Raw genomic sequence first — 18,574 nt, forward strand, 5'->3', positions numbered from 1 at the left:
GTGTCAGAACTCGATCGAATTCACCTAATGAAATAAGGACCGTTGGACCAATGAAACATATATAAGTCTAAACACAAAACTACCCACTTTATTGGTAACACGAGAAAACAATGCATGAACAATATAAATAGACATAATACATTGAAACTAGCACAGATTATTAAGCTAGTACAATATCATATTGAAGGAGATCAAGGTCTGAACCATTGCGGTTACATGCTAATGAACAGCACTGTAAATGACTTTATCTAAGAGGCTCCAGACCATTGTAAAAATAATTATTGCACTTGAGTGTATTGCACAGTCTTATTGTTTTTATTTGCTTCACACTACCATTGATGATAAAGAAATCATAGGTATATGATAAAAATATATTATGTAATATAACAATAGACAATCAAAAGAGGAACCTGTATAGGATGAATATACTGTATATAGGGTTATTTTTGCTCCATGCTATTTTCCGCCCCTCTACACATGTGAACAGTTTCACCTCTTCTTAAATTTGCCCAAACACAATTGTGTTTAAAGAGATTACTCTGTCTTGCTACAATTCGCCCAGTCTTGAATTCGCCCTCTGACAACAAGGGTGAAAGGGGCGAAAATAAAACGGAGGCCAATATTTCCTTTTATACAATATATATATATATATAAAAACAAGACCTCTTTCTCCTGGTAAGATGGACACACACAGGTAACAACTTAACGCAACACACACACACTACAAAGCTAACACTATGATTTCTTTCACAAAGTGCCACCTAACAACTTACACATGGACTCTGTTACAGTCAAGTGCTAACAGTACCTCAGTGTAATGGCTAGGAGGACCAGACTTCTTCACTTCATGGTCCACACTGTCAACTACATGTACATTTATGTTACAGTAACAGACACTTTTCCATACATCAGTATATATACACATCTGTACACCTTTCTTACATCATTTAAACACAATCATTGGACATGTTTATACAGAGCTGAACCCGTCAATCCAAATAACTTATAGATCTTGATTGCCCAAGTTCCACATGATCTGTACCTGTCAATAATATTATTAACATTTCACTGTATCTGAAAATCAAATCAATGACTTGTTGAACCTGTCTAACAACTCAAAATACCTGTCCATCAAAATACCATAACTTGGATATAAACAGATTATTATGACTTGTCAGATTTCACAACTTGTTGAACCTGTCAATCAAATCAAAATACCTTATGACTTCATTACAATATGGTAACTTACATGTATACAGATAACGACTCGTCAGGTTTAACATGACTTGTTGAACCTGTCAATCAAATGACAATAAAATTACAAATTTACTAGTCAGAGAACACATGACCACATGAACATCCCTGTCCATCAAAACATGATAACATGATTTACACATGACATTTCTCCTCCAAAAGTCTGGAATGAATATGATAACTCTGCCCCCTTCTGCTGTTCCTTTCATATCGTTCTACAGCAGTGGTGCAATGTCAATTCACTGATCAGGTCCCTCCATCATTAAAATTGTCTAATCACTCAACTTGGTTTTCTACTCAAAGAAAAGAGTGCATAAATTTGAGGTCACAACTCGGACTTGTGCCCGAGTACTAACTTGTGGGAAGTTGGTGACGGCAGGGCCAGACAGTGTAATGTCCGTTCACTGACTGTTTGATACAATGTGTTTGATACAATGCTCACTCACTGACCGCTCAGTCTTGGTCAGTTTTCATGCTCCTGTTGCTGCTGGGAGAACTGGTCCCCCCACCACGACTGTATGTTGGTGGACACGTTCTCTCCAATTAGCACGCTCTCGGTGAACGTCTTCTGGAGGGGCGACACGGTCAGGGTCTCGCCTTTTATCTCTGAAGTCTGGCTTAGGTTCACTGTCAGCCCTTTGAAATTACTTCCTGCAAGACAGAAAACAAGGAGGTAAGATCATAGGTTAGCTTGTGAAATGTCAAGAAAAATGCAAGAGAAGGAAACTGAAATAAGTTCTTTATTTGAAAAAAAAGTCTGCCATTTTGTCAATGACATCATTTGCTATTGAGGTTTCTTCTCTTTTTCAGTGCATCAAGGACCAATATTTTTCCTATCCTTTACAAGTTGCAATGACCCCTGTACTTATTGCAAGCATATTACTGGTATTGAGCAGGCCAGATTTTTTTTTTCAATGCTACAGCAGTAATACAGATTTGATGAATAATAGCTCTGATTTTACAGCTTGCTGTGGTGTAATGAAGTTTACACCTATCTCTGACCTGAGGAGAGCCTTCCTGACCGTTTTTTCAGGGTGGGTCTGTCTTTCTCAACTCTTGGAGAAGTTCTCAGAGTGGGAGACTGAAAAAGCAAATTCTATCTCAATATGCATCATATGGTAAAAGCAAGTATTCTTACAAACAATGGAATACAATAAAATGGAATGAATATAAAAACATGAATTTGGATTACATGAAATGGATGGGGTGGGGGCTGTACTAAGATGTACTTAAGTGCTCACAAGAGACAAGAGATGGGGTGCATGGGAAATTTAGATGTTGAGGGACCTTTAGCACACTTACCAAATCTGGGGGAGGGGTGTTCAGGAGCTGTTTCAAGAGTTATATTGCTGTATCTGACATATGAGCTGTAAAGGATGGTTGCTGGACCAGGATGTTATACTGCTGTGATTGACTTACTTGAGCTGAGTAAGTAAAGGATTCTGAGATATTATGTAGTTATAACTAAAAAGAATGAGCCAGGTTTTTACCTGGATGTATGGGATGGGGATATGTAACCAATTCATCAAATCTAGAGGGAATGGGAGCTGGACCAGGATGTTGGGGGATATAACTGTACTCAAATGTTTTGTTCTTGTAACTGACAAGATCTCACTCATCAAGGAAGTAAGGCTGGAAGGTGGGGTGGGGCTTATTCCTCTGTAACTAATGTACAAGGATGTTATGTAGCTGTCATTGACCTTTTAAAGTTAGAAGGGTACTAAACCTGGATGTTATATATCCAGTAACTGGCTCACAACTGCTGGAGAGGGTGATCTGAACCAGGATGTTAAGGGCTGGCTCAGCTGTACCAGGATGTTATGGGGCTGAACCAGGAGATTAGGAGATTTAACTGTACTAGGATGCTTTGTTCCTGTAACTGACTTACCAGATCTCCCCTATAGAGGAGTAGGGCTGAGCCAAGATTTGGGGGGCTATAACTAATGTACCAGGATATGTGTTATGTACATGTAGCTGTCATTAAAATTCTAAAACTGACAGGAGGTCGTTACTTTATCAAAACATTCTGTACCTGTGAATGGTCTGATTGACTTACCAGGGCCTAAGGGATGTGTGTGCTGTACCAGGATGTTCAGGGCTATTATTGACTAAGAAAAGCTTGAGGGGGTTTGGGCTGGACCAGGATGTTACGAAGCTGAACCTGTACCAGGATGTTATGCATCCTGGTACTGACCTGAACTGGGGCTGTTATTGAATTATTAGAGCTTGAAGGTGTTAAGGCTAGATCCAGATGTACCAAGGTGTTATTGTACATAACCTGCAACTGACTTACCAAAGATGGTGGAGGTGGGGGCTGGACCAGGATGTTAGGGGGTTGTTATCAAATGACTTACCAAAGATGGTGGAGGTGGGGGCTGGACCAGGATGTTAGGGGGTTGCAGCTCCACCATTCCCTTCTTCCTGGTCCTGACGATGGGGCTCTCATTGCGGTTGTCCTCGCTGCTCTCTGCCGCGCTGGACGGCTGCTCCGTCAGTGTAAACAGCGGCTGCTCGTTAGTGGCGCGCAGGTTGGAAATCAGGTTGGTGTGCTCCTTCTGTTGGTGAGATACAGGAAGTTATGTCCGACTACAATTCTCATCTCAATGGAGATACAGGAAGTTATGTCTGACTACAACTCTCATCTCAATGAAGATACAGGAAGTTATGTCCGACTACAACTCCCATCTCAATGTCTACCTGGCTGTGAGTGTCAGATATATCAAATTGATGGGAAAGGAACCCCATTTTAATGATGTATTACAAACAACATTCATACAGATTCATTTGTGATACCTATCTACCGCTGAATTATTACATTATACATGTAAATAGTATATGTGTATGCTCATTGCTTCTACCATGTGTCACATTGTGTTCTTTCAACTTTTGCATATATTTCGTATACATCACTAGTTATCAAAATTGTCTATTAATCGATAATTTTAATCTCATGGACCAACTACCGGTATTTAGATTTTAACAAAGATAAATGTAATGTATTTTTACCTGACATTAAAATATCAAATTCAAAGACTGAAAAATATCAAGGAAAACCATCTTTTTTTCCAATAAAATCAAAGCTATTCAGATAATGATCTATTTTGATATGAGAAGACAATGGATCATCATCCTTCAATGGAAAAGATGTTTTTTAAGAATCAAAGCACAAAGATTAGAGCAAAGTGTTCACTCAACAGAGAACTAAAGCACCCACACTTCTGTGACACTGTGAGATAGGAAGCATTATCCCTCAGCGGTCACAAGTTTAAATACATGGAAAAGTTAATGTAAAAGGGGGTCTGGATGAGTTATACATATAGTTTGCCATGGCATCAATCAAGTTCGCAGTTCATCAAACATCACAGTTAGCCTGATAAAACACACATCAAACAATGCCTGAATGTTAAAGCCAAAAATACATAAAGCTCAGAAGCTGAAGAGTCAGGTATCCTTCAAAGAGTCCACTGTGTCTGTGTACTACAGAACTTGTCTTCAGTCATTTCCATCAAAAGTCACACACAGAACAGCTCTAATCGGGCCTTATGTGCCAGCGGGCACCCAGAGGTTAGGTGAGGAGAGGTGAGGTGAGAGCAGCTCTAATAAGCAGAGGGAAAAGTCGGAAAAAGAGATATTCTCTCTGAATATACACTCTGTGATTTAGTAATCAACAAATTAACTCTAGTAACTCAGAATATATTAAATATTAAAAGTTTTTTAGAAATGAGTACCGGTAGCTACCCAATATATGCAAGTTAAACCAAGTTTGGAAAGTTGTCATTTTTAAGATAAACTTTGAAGCAAATTTTGTAATAAGTCCTAAAATTAAGACTAAATAAAATATGGAGTTGTACAAAAATTTAATGTCATGTCAAATGGATAGATCGTTTGCTATATAGAGTTACAATGATACTACAAGGAGAGAGAGCCTCATTACTGGCCCTGCTAGGTAATATGAGTCTCATTACTGGCCCTGCCAGGTAATTTGAGCCTCATTACTGGCCCTGCTAGGTAATGGACATGTGAGTGTTCTAGGACTAACAGTGGGGGACAAAGGTCTATTATACCAGATACCCTCACTGGTTAACTAATACTAAAACACATGACTTGGTTCTGGTGTATACATCTGACATCTTCTCATACAGATGTGTATGAGGCATATCTCATTCTTAAAACATTGCCTGTCAATATTTATCATTTTTTTAATTTACCAGAATTTTGAAGGATATCAGCACTAAAACAGTAAGATGTTAAGTGTGGTATAAGACTAATATTAAGCCCACTAGAGGTATATATTTAGGCTGCAAGAACAAAGGAATGAGGTAACATCAATGTTTAACTATTTCTAAAACAGAGGACTTCATGTTGATACACATACATCCCTTAAAATGTTATCTTATGCTTTAACAGGGAACTTAGTTTTGGTGTAGATGTTAACTAACGGTATAACAGAGGATTCTAGTTCACACACACCCCTGACAGTGTTACAATGTTATCTAAGATGTACTTCCCTTACACTGTTAGCTAATGCTAAAACAGAGGACATAGATTTGGTGTACATATATCCCTTAAAGTGTTAACTAATCTATAACAGAGGACATAATATTGGTGTACATACATGTACATCACTAACAATGCTAACTGGACTTAGTTCTGATATACATACTTTCCTATCAATGTTACTAATGCTATAACAGAAGCCAAGGGAAGCTATACAGAGGCCTGTCTACATGCAGCAGTTTGCCCTACACGTTACCTGGTGTGGAGGAGCTTTCTGTCAAAGGAAGAACACATGTAGCTCAACACAAAAAGCAGAGAACCACTGAACCAGGAACACACCTGGTGAACACACCTGGCGGTCAAGGTGTTCATTGTTTTGATTTTGTTTTACAAAAAGAAATCAAAGACTAAATTATCATTCCTAAAAAGTATATCTAAAAAAAACATTAAATATTGATGAAAATGACAATAAAATACATATATCATTGCAAATTATAACATAGAAATTCATCATATAAATTGACAAACATGCTTATAAACATTGACTTAACGGACCATGCTGACATCAAGTAAAATAAAATTAGCTGATCGTGTGTAAACACTAACATAGATTTCAGAAGAACAGTAACCATAAAGTAATAGATAAAATTGACACCAAAAAAATTTGCACCATACCATAAATAAATTCATACTGAACGTGATTACAAAGAAACACCAAAAACATGTCATTACGGTACCCACAGAAACACATTCATTCATCATCCCTCTTAAAGTGTCCAATGGCACTCCTTTTATCTTGTTTAGTTCTTATTTATTTCAAGTCATTATTTACTTTCATTATTAATGTGAAAAGTTTTGACATAATCTTCCAATGCCAATAATCATTTATTACTTTTGTGCAATTTCCCTCAAATTTTCTCTGTAATAAATTCCCCCCCCCCCCCCCCAATTTCATCAAAGAACATTTTTTTTAATGTATGCAGAATATTCTAGAGGGATAAGTGATTTCAAACAAAATGGCCAGTCTGTATCACAGTACTATTGTTTTCAACTGTTTTCAACCATTCATAATGGCAGCAATCACTGGATTTAAAAATTTAGATATGACCAAATCAAAGTGGGTGGAGTAAGAATGTCCTGACTTGAGTTCTGATGCTAACAAGTTTCATAAATATCAAAGAATTACTATACTTATATAAGTTAATAAAACATAGAATGAATTTTATGGAGAAGTAGACTGTTGAATCTGTACTCACCGCCCGGATCCGCTTCAGACAGGAGTCCAGCCAGTTCCGGATGGTCTGTTTAGCCACTTCCTCCTCAATGGTGTACTCCAGTTCCTGTCTGGCTAAAAGTTCCTCCAGCTGTAGACTTTTACAGATGTCCACCGACCGGTAGGACAACATACTGAAACGGGACAGAAACACTTCAACAATGTCAAACAGCTGTAGACTTTGACAGATGTCAACTTGCTAAGACAGGACAGAAATACATGTATGTCAACAACATGCAAATCAACAATATCCACTGCATCCAACAATGTCCAGCACAAAAATAACCAAATCAACAATGGCGAACTTAAATATATCCACTAATATAGTGTCCAACTCAGAAAAATCCACTTCAATGTAAGTGTCAACAATTACTTACACTACTGCTGAACGAAAGGAATAGTAAGCATTTCAAGTTATTTCACATTTAGACGAGATTTCTAATGTACCTGATGACATCATGAAATGACACATCCATTCCTCCGTGGAGGCGCTCCATCTCGTAACACATGTGTTTAAACACAAGACGTTCCTTCTCAAGATCCACCTCTAGCCGACCCTTCAGGAGCCGCAACAGGAATTTGACTCGCCGAACAGGAATCACTCCCTGAAATACAAAACAATAAAAACTTAATTTATTTTGTTCATTAATATTGCCATAATACATTGGAATTTGTATGTCATGCATATGCATGGTAACATGTTGTATATCATATTTTCAAAAGAAACCATTTAATCTAAGTGACAAAGACTATTCATAAATGTACATATATGTTCAAAATTATTATTTTATAAAAGTTTCACAATACAATAAAAGTATACATGTAATAATTCCATTCATCAATAATCTTTGACTTAATTGCCTGTTTACCTGTGGAGAGGTAATCACAATGAGAGTACTGTACCTTTCTGTTGACGTCCACGATGTTCCAGGTGTTCTGGAAGTTCCGGATGTCGTTGTAATTCAGCAGAGCATCCTCCTCATTGGAGTAGAACAGGGAGAAGTTCTCCATGATGATGGCTGAAAGATTCCAGTACTCAGTCTACTAACTTGTAAACGGCGTTACCGAATACGGATAATTCTTAGGAAACTCAGCCTTAACTAAAAGTTTCTTAAAGATTTCTTTGGGGCATGCACTTTTTAGCTTTTCTTCAAGCATGTAATTTTATTTGAAACAGACAGCTTAAAATGAAATAAAAAACAACCCCCCAAAACAACCCCCATCCTACAAACAGTTACTTATAGCAAAATCTGAAAAATGGACACATATTGGGGTCATATTATAATTATCCTCAAGTACACACCTTTTTACATATATGGGTCAGATTATACTCACCAACTAATAAATTGAGGACAATGTAGGTGATGATGATGTAGAAAGAGAAGAAGTACACAATGGAGGCCGTAACATTCCCACAGTCCGACTCCCAAAAGTTCCCCTCAATCGTACAGAACGGAGGGGCCACCTATAAACAGACAGTACGGAGATAAGACATCAGGTAATACTGGAAATTCCTCATGAAACGCAAGGAATTAATATCTGACTAAAATTGCGAGAGGCACATCTCGCTGATTTTAAAATCTCACTTTAATTTTTCTGACAGATGTAAACTAAAGAAACTATGATAAAAATCTGGTGGTCGCTATTTCATATTCTAGCGATTTGATGCAAAACAGTTGAATCACTGAATTAATAGGGAATCTACAGTAGTCAATAAATGAATTAAAACTTGACAAATAATTAAAAGTGATATGCTACAGAACAAGCTACACCCATCTGAAACTACGTAAACATGACACATTTCTGCTATAATTATATCAGGACTTGCCTGTACTACCCTATTCCAAGACCTCTATACACCTGATCTAAGACTTACCATACAGTCATGCATGATCTTGTTCCAATCCTCTCCTGTAACAATCCTGAACAACAGAGCTATGGCCATTGGGGTGGTCCCAAAATTAGCTTGCCTGCAAGAACAGTCATCAGTTATCTTAAAGTAGATCCAGTGTTCTGTGACGTCACACTTTTTTGTAAAACTTTGAATTCTTTAAAAATTGTGCAAGATAGTTTTATTTATTTTATGTGAATATAATTACATGCATGTAATTAGAATTATTGGAAGGTTAAAGATATTTTTGCACTTAATTTTATACTAAATTTCCAAATTTTTATATATTTTATCTATGCAAAGGGGAAATAACTCTTTTCTGACTTTTCTCTCAGTTGTATGTCTAAATGCTATAGTTTTTCTTATTCCAACGATTAATTTTAAAATATTTTTGTAATTTTAGTTTTCTGATAAAGTTGACATTAAAATTAAACAAGAAAACAAATGTCTGCCTACAAGATTTTACTTTTGACAGAAAAAAAATACATTTTTCTAATGCTAAAATATGCTTTAGTTTATGTTTATCTGGCATCTCAAAAAGTGTGATGACATGTATATTTTTTCTAACAATTGATGACATTTAAGTCTATTAAATCGAAATCAGTTCGGTTTTTCAACTTTCCTCAGAGAATTTTACGAGTATGGAGCTACCTTAAGCTTACAATTCCACTTTTTTCCATGTATATCTCTTGACTTTGAATCTTTAAATTTAATTGTGAATTGTTGAATGTCGTAAAAGGATATGAGTAACTAAATCATTTATAAGCAGCTTTCACTGTATCAATCAGGTTCATTTGACTTTACCTTCCGAGGTTGTAGCCGTGCTTGACTGTACCGAACAGGATGACTCCGAGGTAGGCGTAGAAGAGAATCAACAGGAACATCCCGGTGATGATGAAGAAACTCTTCAACACGGACATCACCACAGTCTGTGTCAACATCTTCAGGGCCGCCTGTACAAAAACAATATCTATCATGTACATATATATTAGGACATGATGACTCTTCTAGAAACAACCCATAAACTCATAAACACATCAACCTTTCAGCTTTACCTGAAGCTTGGAAAATAATACATGTAAATGCGTTGTACATGTATGTTTCAATAATCTGAGTAAATCTTTAGTTTGTTTGTTTAAGTAATGTTGGGTCTACTTACATGTTTTCCACAGATTGTGCAGAACCTCAAGACAATGATGATAACTCCAAACACATTGTTAGCATCACTCTGAAAAGACATCATTACAGTGCTGATATAATGAACACTTTCCTGTTCCCTCACAATTCAAACAAGGTAAAGATATGTTTAAAATAATTTCAAGTTCATTTGTCTTTAATATGGTTACTTCTTTATATTGCTAGAACATGTTATTACATATTCTAAAGCAAGATATATCAATTGCACCCCTGATCACACATTCTGTTTTTTTCAAATTTTTGCTTTTTGCACAAGTTGATGTAAATATTGTCTCCTATCCTAATCCACTCTACCTCCTGTCCAGTCAGGTTGAACGTGAAGTGAAGTATGATCCAGATAATCCCCAGGAAGGTCAGCAGCATGTCAAAGCGGTTCCTTCTACTGGTCCAGTAGCCCTTAGGGGTCAGTGCAATCATCTTTATCACCACCTGTACCAGTTAACACAAGGCATGAAGTACCATTTATCTGGGTATTTATTTTCCTTTTTCATGTGTCGCAAAACTTGTTAATCTGTAACCTTTATTATTTGCCAAAGCCATTTTTTTCACAATTTGAATGTGTCTATGACATACTTTATGAAACATATCTGCTTTATGTGATGTTTAAGTGATCGCAAACATTGCATCATCATGAGATATATACAGTAGTCCATTTGATCCAGTAGTGAAATATTCTGTATGTCGTATCCTATATTTTTTCTGGTGGTGCTGATCTTACCTCACAGAGAAACAGGAGAGTACAAACTGCAGACAGGGAGCCCAGGATGAAGGTCTGTCTGGCATCAGACGACTTCCACTGAAATATCAGACCACATACAGAATATACTAGGTGGCAGTACACATAATGGACAAGGGAGTCATAGACAGTTGATATTAAATAATGTTTGATCATTTACTAAATGACAATTCTTTAATTTATCATCAGTATCTTAGTACTGTTAACCAACTTCTGTTGAATAGCTTTTATTTTGCAATTAAACAGAGGAAACCAGATTTGCTGAATTCTTTATCTTCTGGCAAACAGTCATTTCCACTAAAAACATAAAAAACAAAATTTTATATGAACAGCTAAGATTCCCTCTGGTTCTTTGACAGCCTTAGCTACAGAGCATCTGACACTCACCGGCACCCCGAGCAGAGCACAGTTGATCAGGATCAAGAACACGGTGCCAGCCTTGAACTTCTTGTGCTGTGTGATGTCGTACATCTTGGCTCGGAAGCTTGTTCCGTCTGTGAGCAAAGAAAACATTTACAGCTGAGCTTCTGACTTTAACAATTTTTTCAACCTGTGCAGCTATATGGTAAATTTTGAGATAAAACCTGGTAATGTTTTTTTTTCAAAGACTACCTGGTATCAAGAAAGGTGGAATGTGTATGGTTGACATTTTACATACATTTTGTCTGGTGTGATTTCCCTGGTCGAGGTGGTTTGTGCAAGTTGAGGTTGTATTCATGTGATTTCTGGGATGGTAAAATATTTGATGCCAAAAGGAATATACCTGGTCTAGGTGGTATGTGTAATGGTTGAGCCAATTTGATTCTCCCTTTCAAGTCCAGCCACCTTCTCTGGTCCACAGTCAACAAAGCTGTTCCCTATGTTAACAAAGAAAAGTTAACTGACAATGACAAATAATCTGTATCCAAATTGTATCTTAATGAGACAAAAACTAGGTATTCACTCATAACATTACCTTGTTCTCACTATAATCAGATAATAAGCAATGTAAGACTTTACCTTATTCTCACTGTAGTTAGCAATGACCACGCCCACAAACAGCGTCAGACCAATCATGTATCCCATGAACACAAAGACGTGGACATATATAGCATGTTCCTAGAAAACAGAGTTATTGTATCTAAATACATTATATCTTCTCTACTGTAAATTCCTTATATTTTGCCAGTACTTAATTCAGTGATCCCACTGTTTTGTATCAAATCTCGAGAATATAAAATTGCGAATACAGAACTTTTATCCTTATTTCTTATAGCTATCAACTCTAAGACAAATAATGGCGAGATTTTTAAATAAGTGAAGGATGCTTCTCGCGATTTTACGCGGATATTAATTCCTTGCTTTTAATTACGAATCTACAGTATACCTGAATTCAATCATCATATCTATTTACAGAATCTAAATTACTTATTACAGAACATATATGTACTTATTTTCAATAAGTCACATTTCTTTTAACCAAATTCAATAAATCAAATAGAAACCAGGACTGTTCCAGCCAATCACTCACCGGTCCCACTCTCTCTATGATGACATCTCTGACCTCCAGCCAACCCTCCAATGAAAGCACTTCAAACAAAGCCAGCATGGCACTACCTATGTTGTCAAAGTTAAAGTTGTAGGGATTGGACCTAAATAAAAACCAAAAACATTCAGAATATCTGATCAAATCTTTTCCTGGAAATTAAACAAAGGACTATGTGCGGAATGGTCAAATATTTGCCCCAATTTTTAAATAGTGTCGTATAAAAATCAAATCTTTATCAATCATTGTACAGTGGACGCCTATCACTTTAATCTTGATTTTAGTCATCATTGCTCATTCGCTATTTATCTATGACGTCAACTTAATGACCTAATTCCCGCAAATTTGTAAACAAATGAAAACTAAAAAATGGTATTTGAGCAAGCCTGCGCTTGATGTTTCCCAGTCGAAAAACCAACGGAAAACACCCATATTTCGCTACAAAACATCAATTTATCAAAATTAGGCAATCTTCATGACGTCATTCCTACATTATGACGTCACTGTGGTGATGATCTTTTGCACCCTTATTTTCAATATGATTCTAACTATCTTCCACCTTATTTTTAAAGCACTTTATAAAACTTTAATTTTGGGGGCAAAAAATGCATAAAACAGCATATAGTCCTTTCTTCTACACTTCAAAGTTCGGTAGAACTGTCAGTTATAAAGAGAAGATAAATCAATACATGTGTGTTTTCTGCTGAAAATAAATTTCTTAATTATCGATATCAAAAGTAATGAATATAAATGTGTAGAGAACACATGTACAAGTTTGTGTATTAAACTACATGATGTAACCTTCTGTTATCAACAAGTACACACCAAGTCCTGGGTACATAGAAGCCTGCATCACTCTCCGTCCCATTAGGAATCTTCATCTTGGTGACAAACACTTTCTGGAAAAAAGTCCCTCTGCATTCCTCCTGAAAAAGGAAGAAGGTTTGATTTCACTACAGTCCTTCAGATAACAACATCTGTACTGATGGCACATTGAATCTATCGAATACTGATTAGAGATTGACTATAAGATGACTAGGAGGGTTCTAACCTTGGTGGTGATACTGGGGTCATTACACTTGTGCAGTTTCCCTCCTAGAACATGGACTCCATAGATGGCGAACATGAACATGAGAACTACCAGCAACACAGAGACCTGCAATAACAAGCAATAATAGTCTATGTGTACTGGAATAACAAGCAATAATAGTCTATGTGTACTGCAATAACAAGCAAAAATATTCTATGTGTACTCAGTCTGGAATAACAAGCAATAATAGTCTATGTGTACTGCAATAACAAGCAATAATATTCTATGTGTACTCAGTCTGGAATAACAAGCAATAATAGTCTATGTGTACTGGAATAATAGGCAATAATAGTCTATGTGTACTGGAATAATATGCAATAATAGTTTATGTGTACTGCAATAACAAGCAATAATAGTCTATGTGTACTGCAATAACAAGCAATAATAGTCTATGTGTACTGCAATAACAAGCAATAATAGTTTATGTGTACTGCAATAACAAGCAATAATAGTCTATGTGTACTGCAATAACAAGCAGTAATAGTCTATGTGTACTGGAATAATAGGCAATTATAGTTTATGTGTACTGCAATAACAAGCAATAATAGTCTATGTGTACTGCAATAACAAGCAGTAATAGTCTATGTGTACTGGAATAACAAGCAATAATAGTCAATGTGTACTGCAATAACAAGCAGTAATAGTCTATGTGTACTGGAATAACAAGCAATAATAGTCTATGTGTACTGCAACAAGCAATAATAGTCTATGTGTACTGCAATAACAAGCAATAATAGTCTATGTGTACTGCAATAACAAGCAATAATAGTCTATGTGTACTGCAATAACAAGCAATAATAGTCATGTGTACTGCAATAACAAGCAATAATAGTCTATGTGTACTGCAATAACAAGCAATAATAGTCTATGTGTACTGCAATAACAAGCAATAATAGTCTATGTGTACTGGAATAACAAGCAATAATAGTCTATGTGTACTGCAACAACAAGCAATAATAGTCTATGTGTACTGCAATAACAAGCAATAATAGTCTATGTGTACTGCAATAACAAGCAATAATAGTCTATGTGTACTGCAATAACAAGCAATAATAGTCATGTGTACTGCAATAATAAGCAATAATAGTCTATGTGTACTGCAATAACAAGCAATAATAGTCTATGTGTACTGCAATAACAAGCAATAATAGTCTATGTGTACTGCAATAACAAGCAATAATAGTCTATGTGTACTGCAATAACAAGCAGTAATATTCTATGTGTACTGCAATAACAAGCAATAATAGTCTATGTTTACTGCAATAACAAGCAGTAATATTCTATGTGTACTGCAATAACAAGCAGTAATATTCTATGTGTACTGCAATAACAAGCAGTAATATTCTATGTGTACTGCAATAACAAACAATGTACCTGTATTTGTGTCAAACAATACACAGTGCTGGTTTTTAAATGATATCACTGTTTTCTAAAAATACAATGTACACGTACAATTGAACTTCTATATCTCAAACACAGATATCTCAAATACAATGAATATGTCAAAGTAATTTGTAAGTCCCAACCACTTATTTTTTACGTATTTTACTCATGATACCTCAAATACTTGGATATCTTGAAGTTATTAAACATAAACAGTCCCATCTAGTTCGAGATAACGAAGTTTGATTGTATGTGTATCATAAAACTGTGGTTATTATTACCAAACATAATCTCACTGAAGCCCATATTGAGTTCTTGACATTTTAAATACATGAAAATGTGTGTTAAAACAAAGATTTTTTATTTACCAAAATAATCTCCTTGAAGCCCCTGATGAGTTCATACACAACTTTCCTCATATGAGGGACCAGAACAAAAATCCTGAGGGGACGTAAACATCTGAGCAGCATGAACACCTGGGCAGGTGAGTCTCTCTCCGCTTCCTCTGGCATCCAGAACAGGAAAATCACACTCACCTATATCGAAAACAATTTACCTTTTTATTTAAGTTCTTGCCAGATATATGTAGGCATAAAAACTGGGTTTTAAATACAAAAACATACAGCTAAATGAAGTCAAAGGACTTACAGCATAAATGAAGAGATTGAGCATCCCCCCAAAGTCCTTCACAATGCCTTTTGGAGTAAAGAAGAAACCATTGGCCAGAACTTTGAGGCCCATCTCGATACTCATACAGATCACAAAGGCATACTCAGCTATCTGTCAAAGCATTAAAAACACACAACTTTAAGTTCATGGTCTCTTTTAAGATATACACACATACATTTCTAACACATGAACTTGATCCAATAATCTTGATCATGTTAAGCTGACAGACAAGACTTATCTGATAATTAAAGAAGCAAATTGGGAAATTAGAAATGAAATCTCAAGAATGTAGATAAAGATTGTTCTGTCATTCTGTTATGTAACTTTGCAATCAACAGTAAAATCCAAACAACCTCTGTTAAGTTTATAATGAAACAGCAATACAATCATTTGAGCGAGTTAAAATTAACCTGCAGCTCTGGTGTATTCATGATTCGTCTCTTGGGCGTCTCGAAGGCCATGGAGATACAGGACAGGATGGTGACCATGATCATGACCCAGTCCAGGTAGGTGACCAACCCCAGCAACTTACTGCAGAAACTCAGCTTACTGTAACAAAGAAAGGAGACACTCAGCTTACTGTAATTAACAAAGCAGAAACTCAGCTTCTTACTGCTGTAAATACCGACTGCTGTAACAATGAGCATAGCTTACAGCTGTTAACACAGTTAAACACACTGATGTTATGCTGTAACAACTAGAACTGATTTCTCCTGTAAACACACTGTCAGTAAATCATGTGGTGACTTACTGTACAGTCTTGTATTTACTGTTGATGACTTACTGTACAGTATTGTATTTACTGTTGATGACTTACTGTACACTCTTGTATTTACCATTGATGACTTACTGTACACTCTTGTATTTACTGTTGATGACTTACTGTACACTCTTGTATTTACCATTGATGACTTACTGTACACTCTTGTATTTACTGTTGGAGACTTACTGTACACTCTTGTATTTACTGTTGATGACTTACTGTACATTCTTGTATTTACCATTGATGACTTACTGTACAGTCTTGTATTTACTGTTGATGACTTACTGTACACTCTTGTATTTACTGTTAATGACTTACTGTACAGTCTTGTATTTACTGTTGGTGGCTTACTGTACAGTCTTGTGTTTACTGTTGATGACTTACTGTACACTCTTGTATTTACCATTGGTAACTTACTGTACAGTCTTGTATTTACTGTTGATGACTTACTGTACAGTCTTGTATTTACTGTTGATGACTTACTGTACAGTCTTGTATTTACTGTTGATGACTTACTGTACACTCTTGTATTTACTGTTAATGACTTACTGTACAGTCTTGTATTTACTGTTGGTGGCTTACTGTACAGTCTTGTGTTTTCTGTTGATGACTTACTGTACACTCTTTTATTTACCATTGGTAACTTACTGTACACTCTTGTATTTACTGTTGATGACATACTGTACACTCTTGTCTTTACCCTTGATGACTTACTGTACAGTCTTGTATTTAATGTTGGTGGCTTACTGTACAGTCTTGTGTTTACTGTTGATGACTTACTGTACACTCTTGTATTTACCATTGGTAACTTACTGTACAGTCTTGTATTTACTGTTGATGACTTACTGTACACTCTTGTATTTACTGTTAATGACTTACTGTACACTCTTGTATTTACTGTTAATGACTTACTGTACACTCTTGTATTTACCATTGGTGACTAACTGTACAGTCATGTATTTACTGTTGGTGACTTACTGTACAGTCTTGTATTTACTGTTGATGACTTACTGTACACTCTTGTATTTACCATTGGTAACTTACTGTACAGTCTTGTATTTACTGTTGATGACTTACTGTACACTCTTGTATTTACTGTTAATGACTTACTGTACAGTCTTGTATTTACTGTTGGTGACTTACTGTACAGTCTTGTATTTACTGTTGATGACTTACTGTACACTCTTGTATTTAATGTTGGTGACTTACTGTACACTCTTGTATTTACTGTTGATGACTTACTGTTCACTCTTGTATTTACCATTGGTAACTTACTGTACACTCTTGTATTTACTGTTGATGACTTACTGTACACTCTTGTATTTACCATTGGTAACTTACTGTACACTCTTGTATTTACTGTTGATAACTTACTGTACACTCTTGTATTTACTGTTGATGACATACTGTACACTCTTGTATTTACCCTTGATGACTTACTGTACACTCTTGTATTTACCGTTGATGACTTACTGTACATTCTTGTGTTTACTGTTGATGACTTACTGTACACTCTTGTATTTACCATTGGTAACTTACTGTACACTCTTGTATTTACTGTTGATGACTTACTGTACACTCTTGTATTTACTGTTGATGACTTACTGTACACTCTTGTATATACTGTTGATGACTTACTGTACACTCTTGTATTTACTGTTGAGCTCTTTCCCTGTGATCGGGTCCCTCAGGGTGTAGTTGTACTGGGCGTTCACAATCATCTGACAAACTTTACGGAATCGAGACTCCCTCCCCACAGTGAATAGGGGCGTGTCAAACAGGGGGTGGTTCTCTCTAAGGTCCTCTTCTTGCTGACTCCTGAAAATGATAAACCCTGCCATGACATCTCAACTATCTGTGCATGTACAAGTTAATCACAAACAGTGTATTACATGTATCTCTCAGGTTGTCCACGTACACACAAAGAAGCATTTTTAAAAGTATCACCTGGTTATTAATGATTCATGATTCTATGACTAGATTAATTTTCTGACCAGAAATATATACATTTTATGACAAGAAAATGAAGAGAGTAAAGCATTGACCAGTCTGTCTATTACCTTTTGATTTCAGCCTGTTGTTTGCGCTGCTGCCAGACTTTGATGTCATAATCATCTGGAGTGCGGGTCCGGTTCAGGATGGAGCTGGTGGTGGTTCCCAGGTGGATGTCTCCGTTCTCCTTGGCCCCCATGCTCCGGGTCTTCAGACTCCCAGGGCGAGACCCTCTCATACTCCTAAATCATATAACCATTGATCACTGGAAAATCATCATGTACTGCCTAGATTTTATAAAAAT

At 36.2% G+C, this 18,574-nt stretch overlaps 1 protein-coding gene across 7 annotated transcripts in view; it reads right to left on the bottom strand.

Moving 5' to 3' along the window:
* Positions 1-72: 72 nt before the first annotated feature.
* LOC105339306 (sodium leak channel NALCN) overlaps positions 73-18,574 on the bottom strand; it is a 30,891-nt gene continuing 12,389 nt past the window's right edge. For 3 of the 7 annotated variants that reach the window (XM_066067959.1, XM_066067956.1, XM_066067955.1), the window contains 24 exons: positions 18,339-18,512; positions 17,917-18,096; positions 15,926-16,064; positions 15,495-15,626; positions 15,215-15,382; positions 13,425-13,529; positions 13,199-13,299; positions 12,359-12,479; positions 11,848-11,946; positions 11,507-11,705; positions 11,236-11,342; positions 10,831-10,908; positions 10,407-10,541; positions 10,075-10,143; positions 9,720-9,868; positions 8,901-8,994; positions 8,360-8,489; positions 7,928-8,043; positions 7,472-7,629; positions 7,008-7,158; positions 6,008-6,025; positions 3,609-3,809; positions 2,257-2,335; positions 73-1,905 (listed from right to left, as the gene is read on the bottom strand). In XM_066067959.1, the coding sequence (XP_065924031.1) occupies positions 1,718-1,905; positions 2,257-2,335; positions 3,609-3,809; positions 6,008-6,025; positions 7,008-7,158; positions 7,472-7,629; positions 7,928-8,043; positions 8,360-8,489; positions 8,901-8,994; positions 9,720-9,868; positions 10,075-10,143; positions 10,407-10,541; positions 10,831-10,908; positions 11,236-11,342; positions 11,507-11,705; positions 11,848-11,946; positions 12,359-12,479; positions 13,199-13,299; positions 13,425-13,529; positions 15,215-15,382; positions 15,495-15,626; positions 15,926-16,064; positions 17,917-18,096; positions 18,339-18,512 (3,091 nt within the window). In that variant the 3' untranslated portion in view covers positions 73-1,717. The remainder of the gene's footprint in view (positions 1,906-2,256; positions 2,336-3,608; positions 3,810-6,007; positions 6,026-7,007; positions 7,159-7,471; positions 7,630-7,927; positions 8,044-8,359; positions 8,490-8,900; positions 8,995-9,719; positions 9,869-10,074; positions 10,144-10,406; positions 10,542-10,830; positions 10,909-11,235; positions 11,343-11,506; positions 11,706-11,847; positions 11,947-12,358; positions 12,480-13,198; positions 13,300-13,424; positions 13,530-15,214; positions 15,383-15,494; positions 15,627-15,925; positions 16,065-17,916; positions 18,097-18,338; positions 18,513-18,574) is intronic. The other 4 variants (XM_066067961.1, XM_066067960.1, XM_066067958.1 and 1 more) reach the window with 3 other exon arrangements.

Source organism: Magallana gigas, chromosome 8 (genome assembly GCF_963853765.1).
Source record: "Magallana gigas chromosome 8, xbMagGiga1.1, whole genome shotgun sequence".
Taxonomy (NCBI): Eukaryota; Metazoa; Mollusca; class Bivalvia; order Ostreida; family Ostreidae; genus Magallana; species Magallana gigas.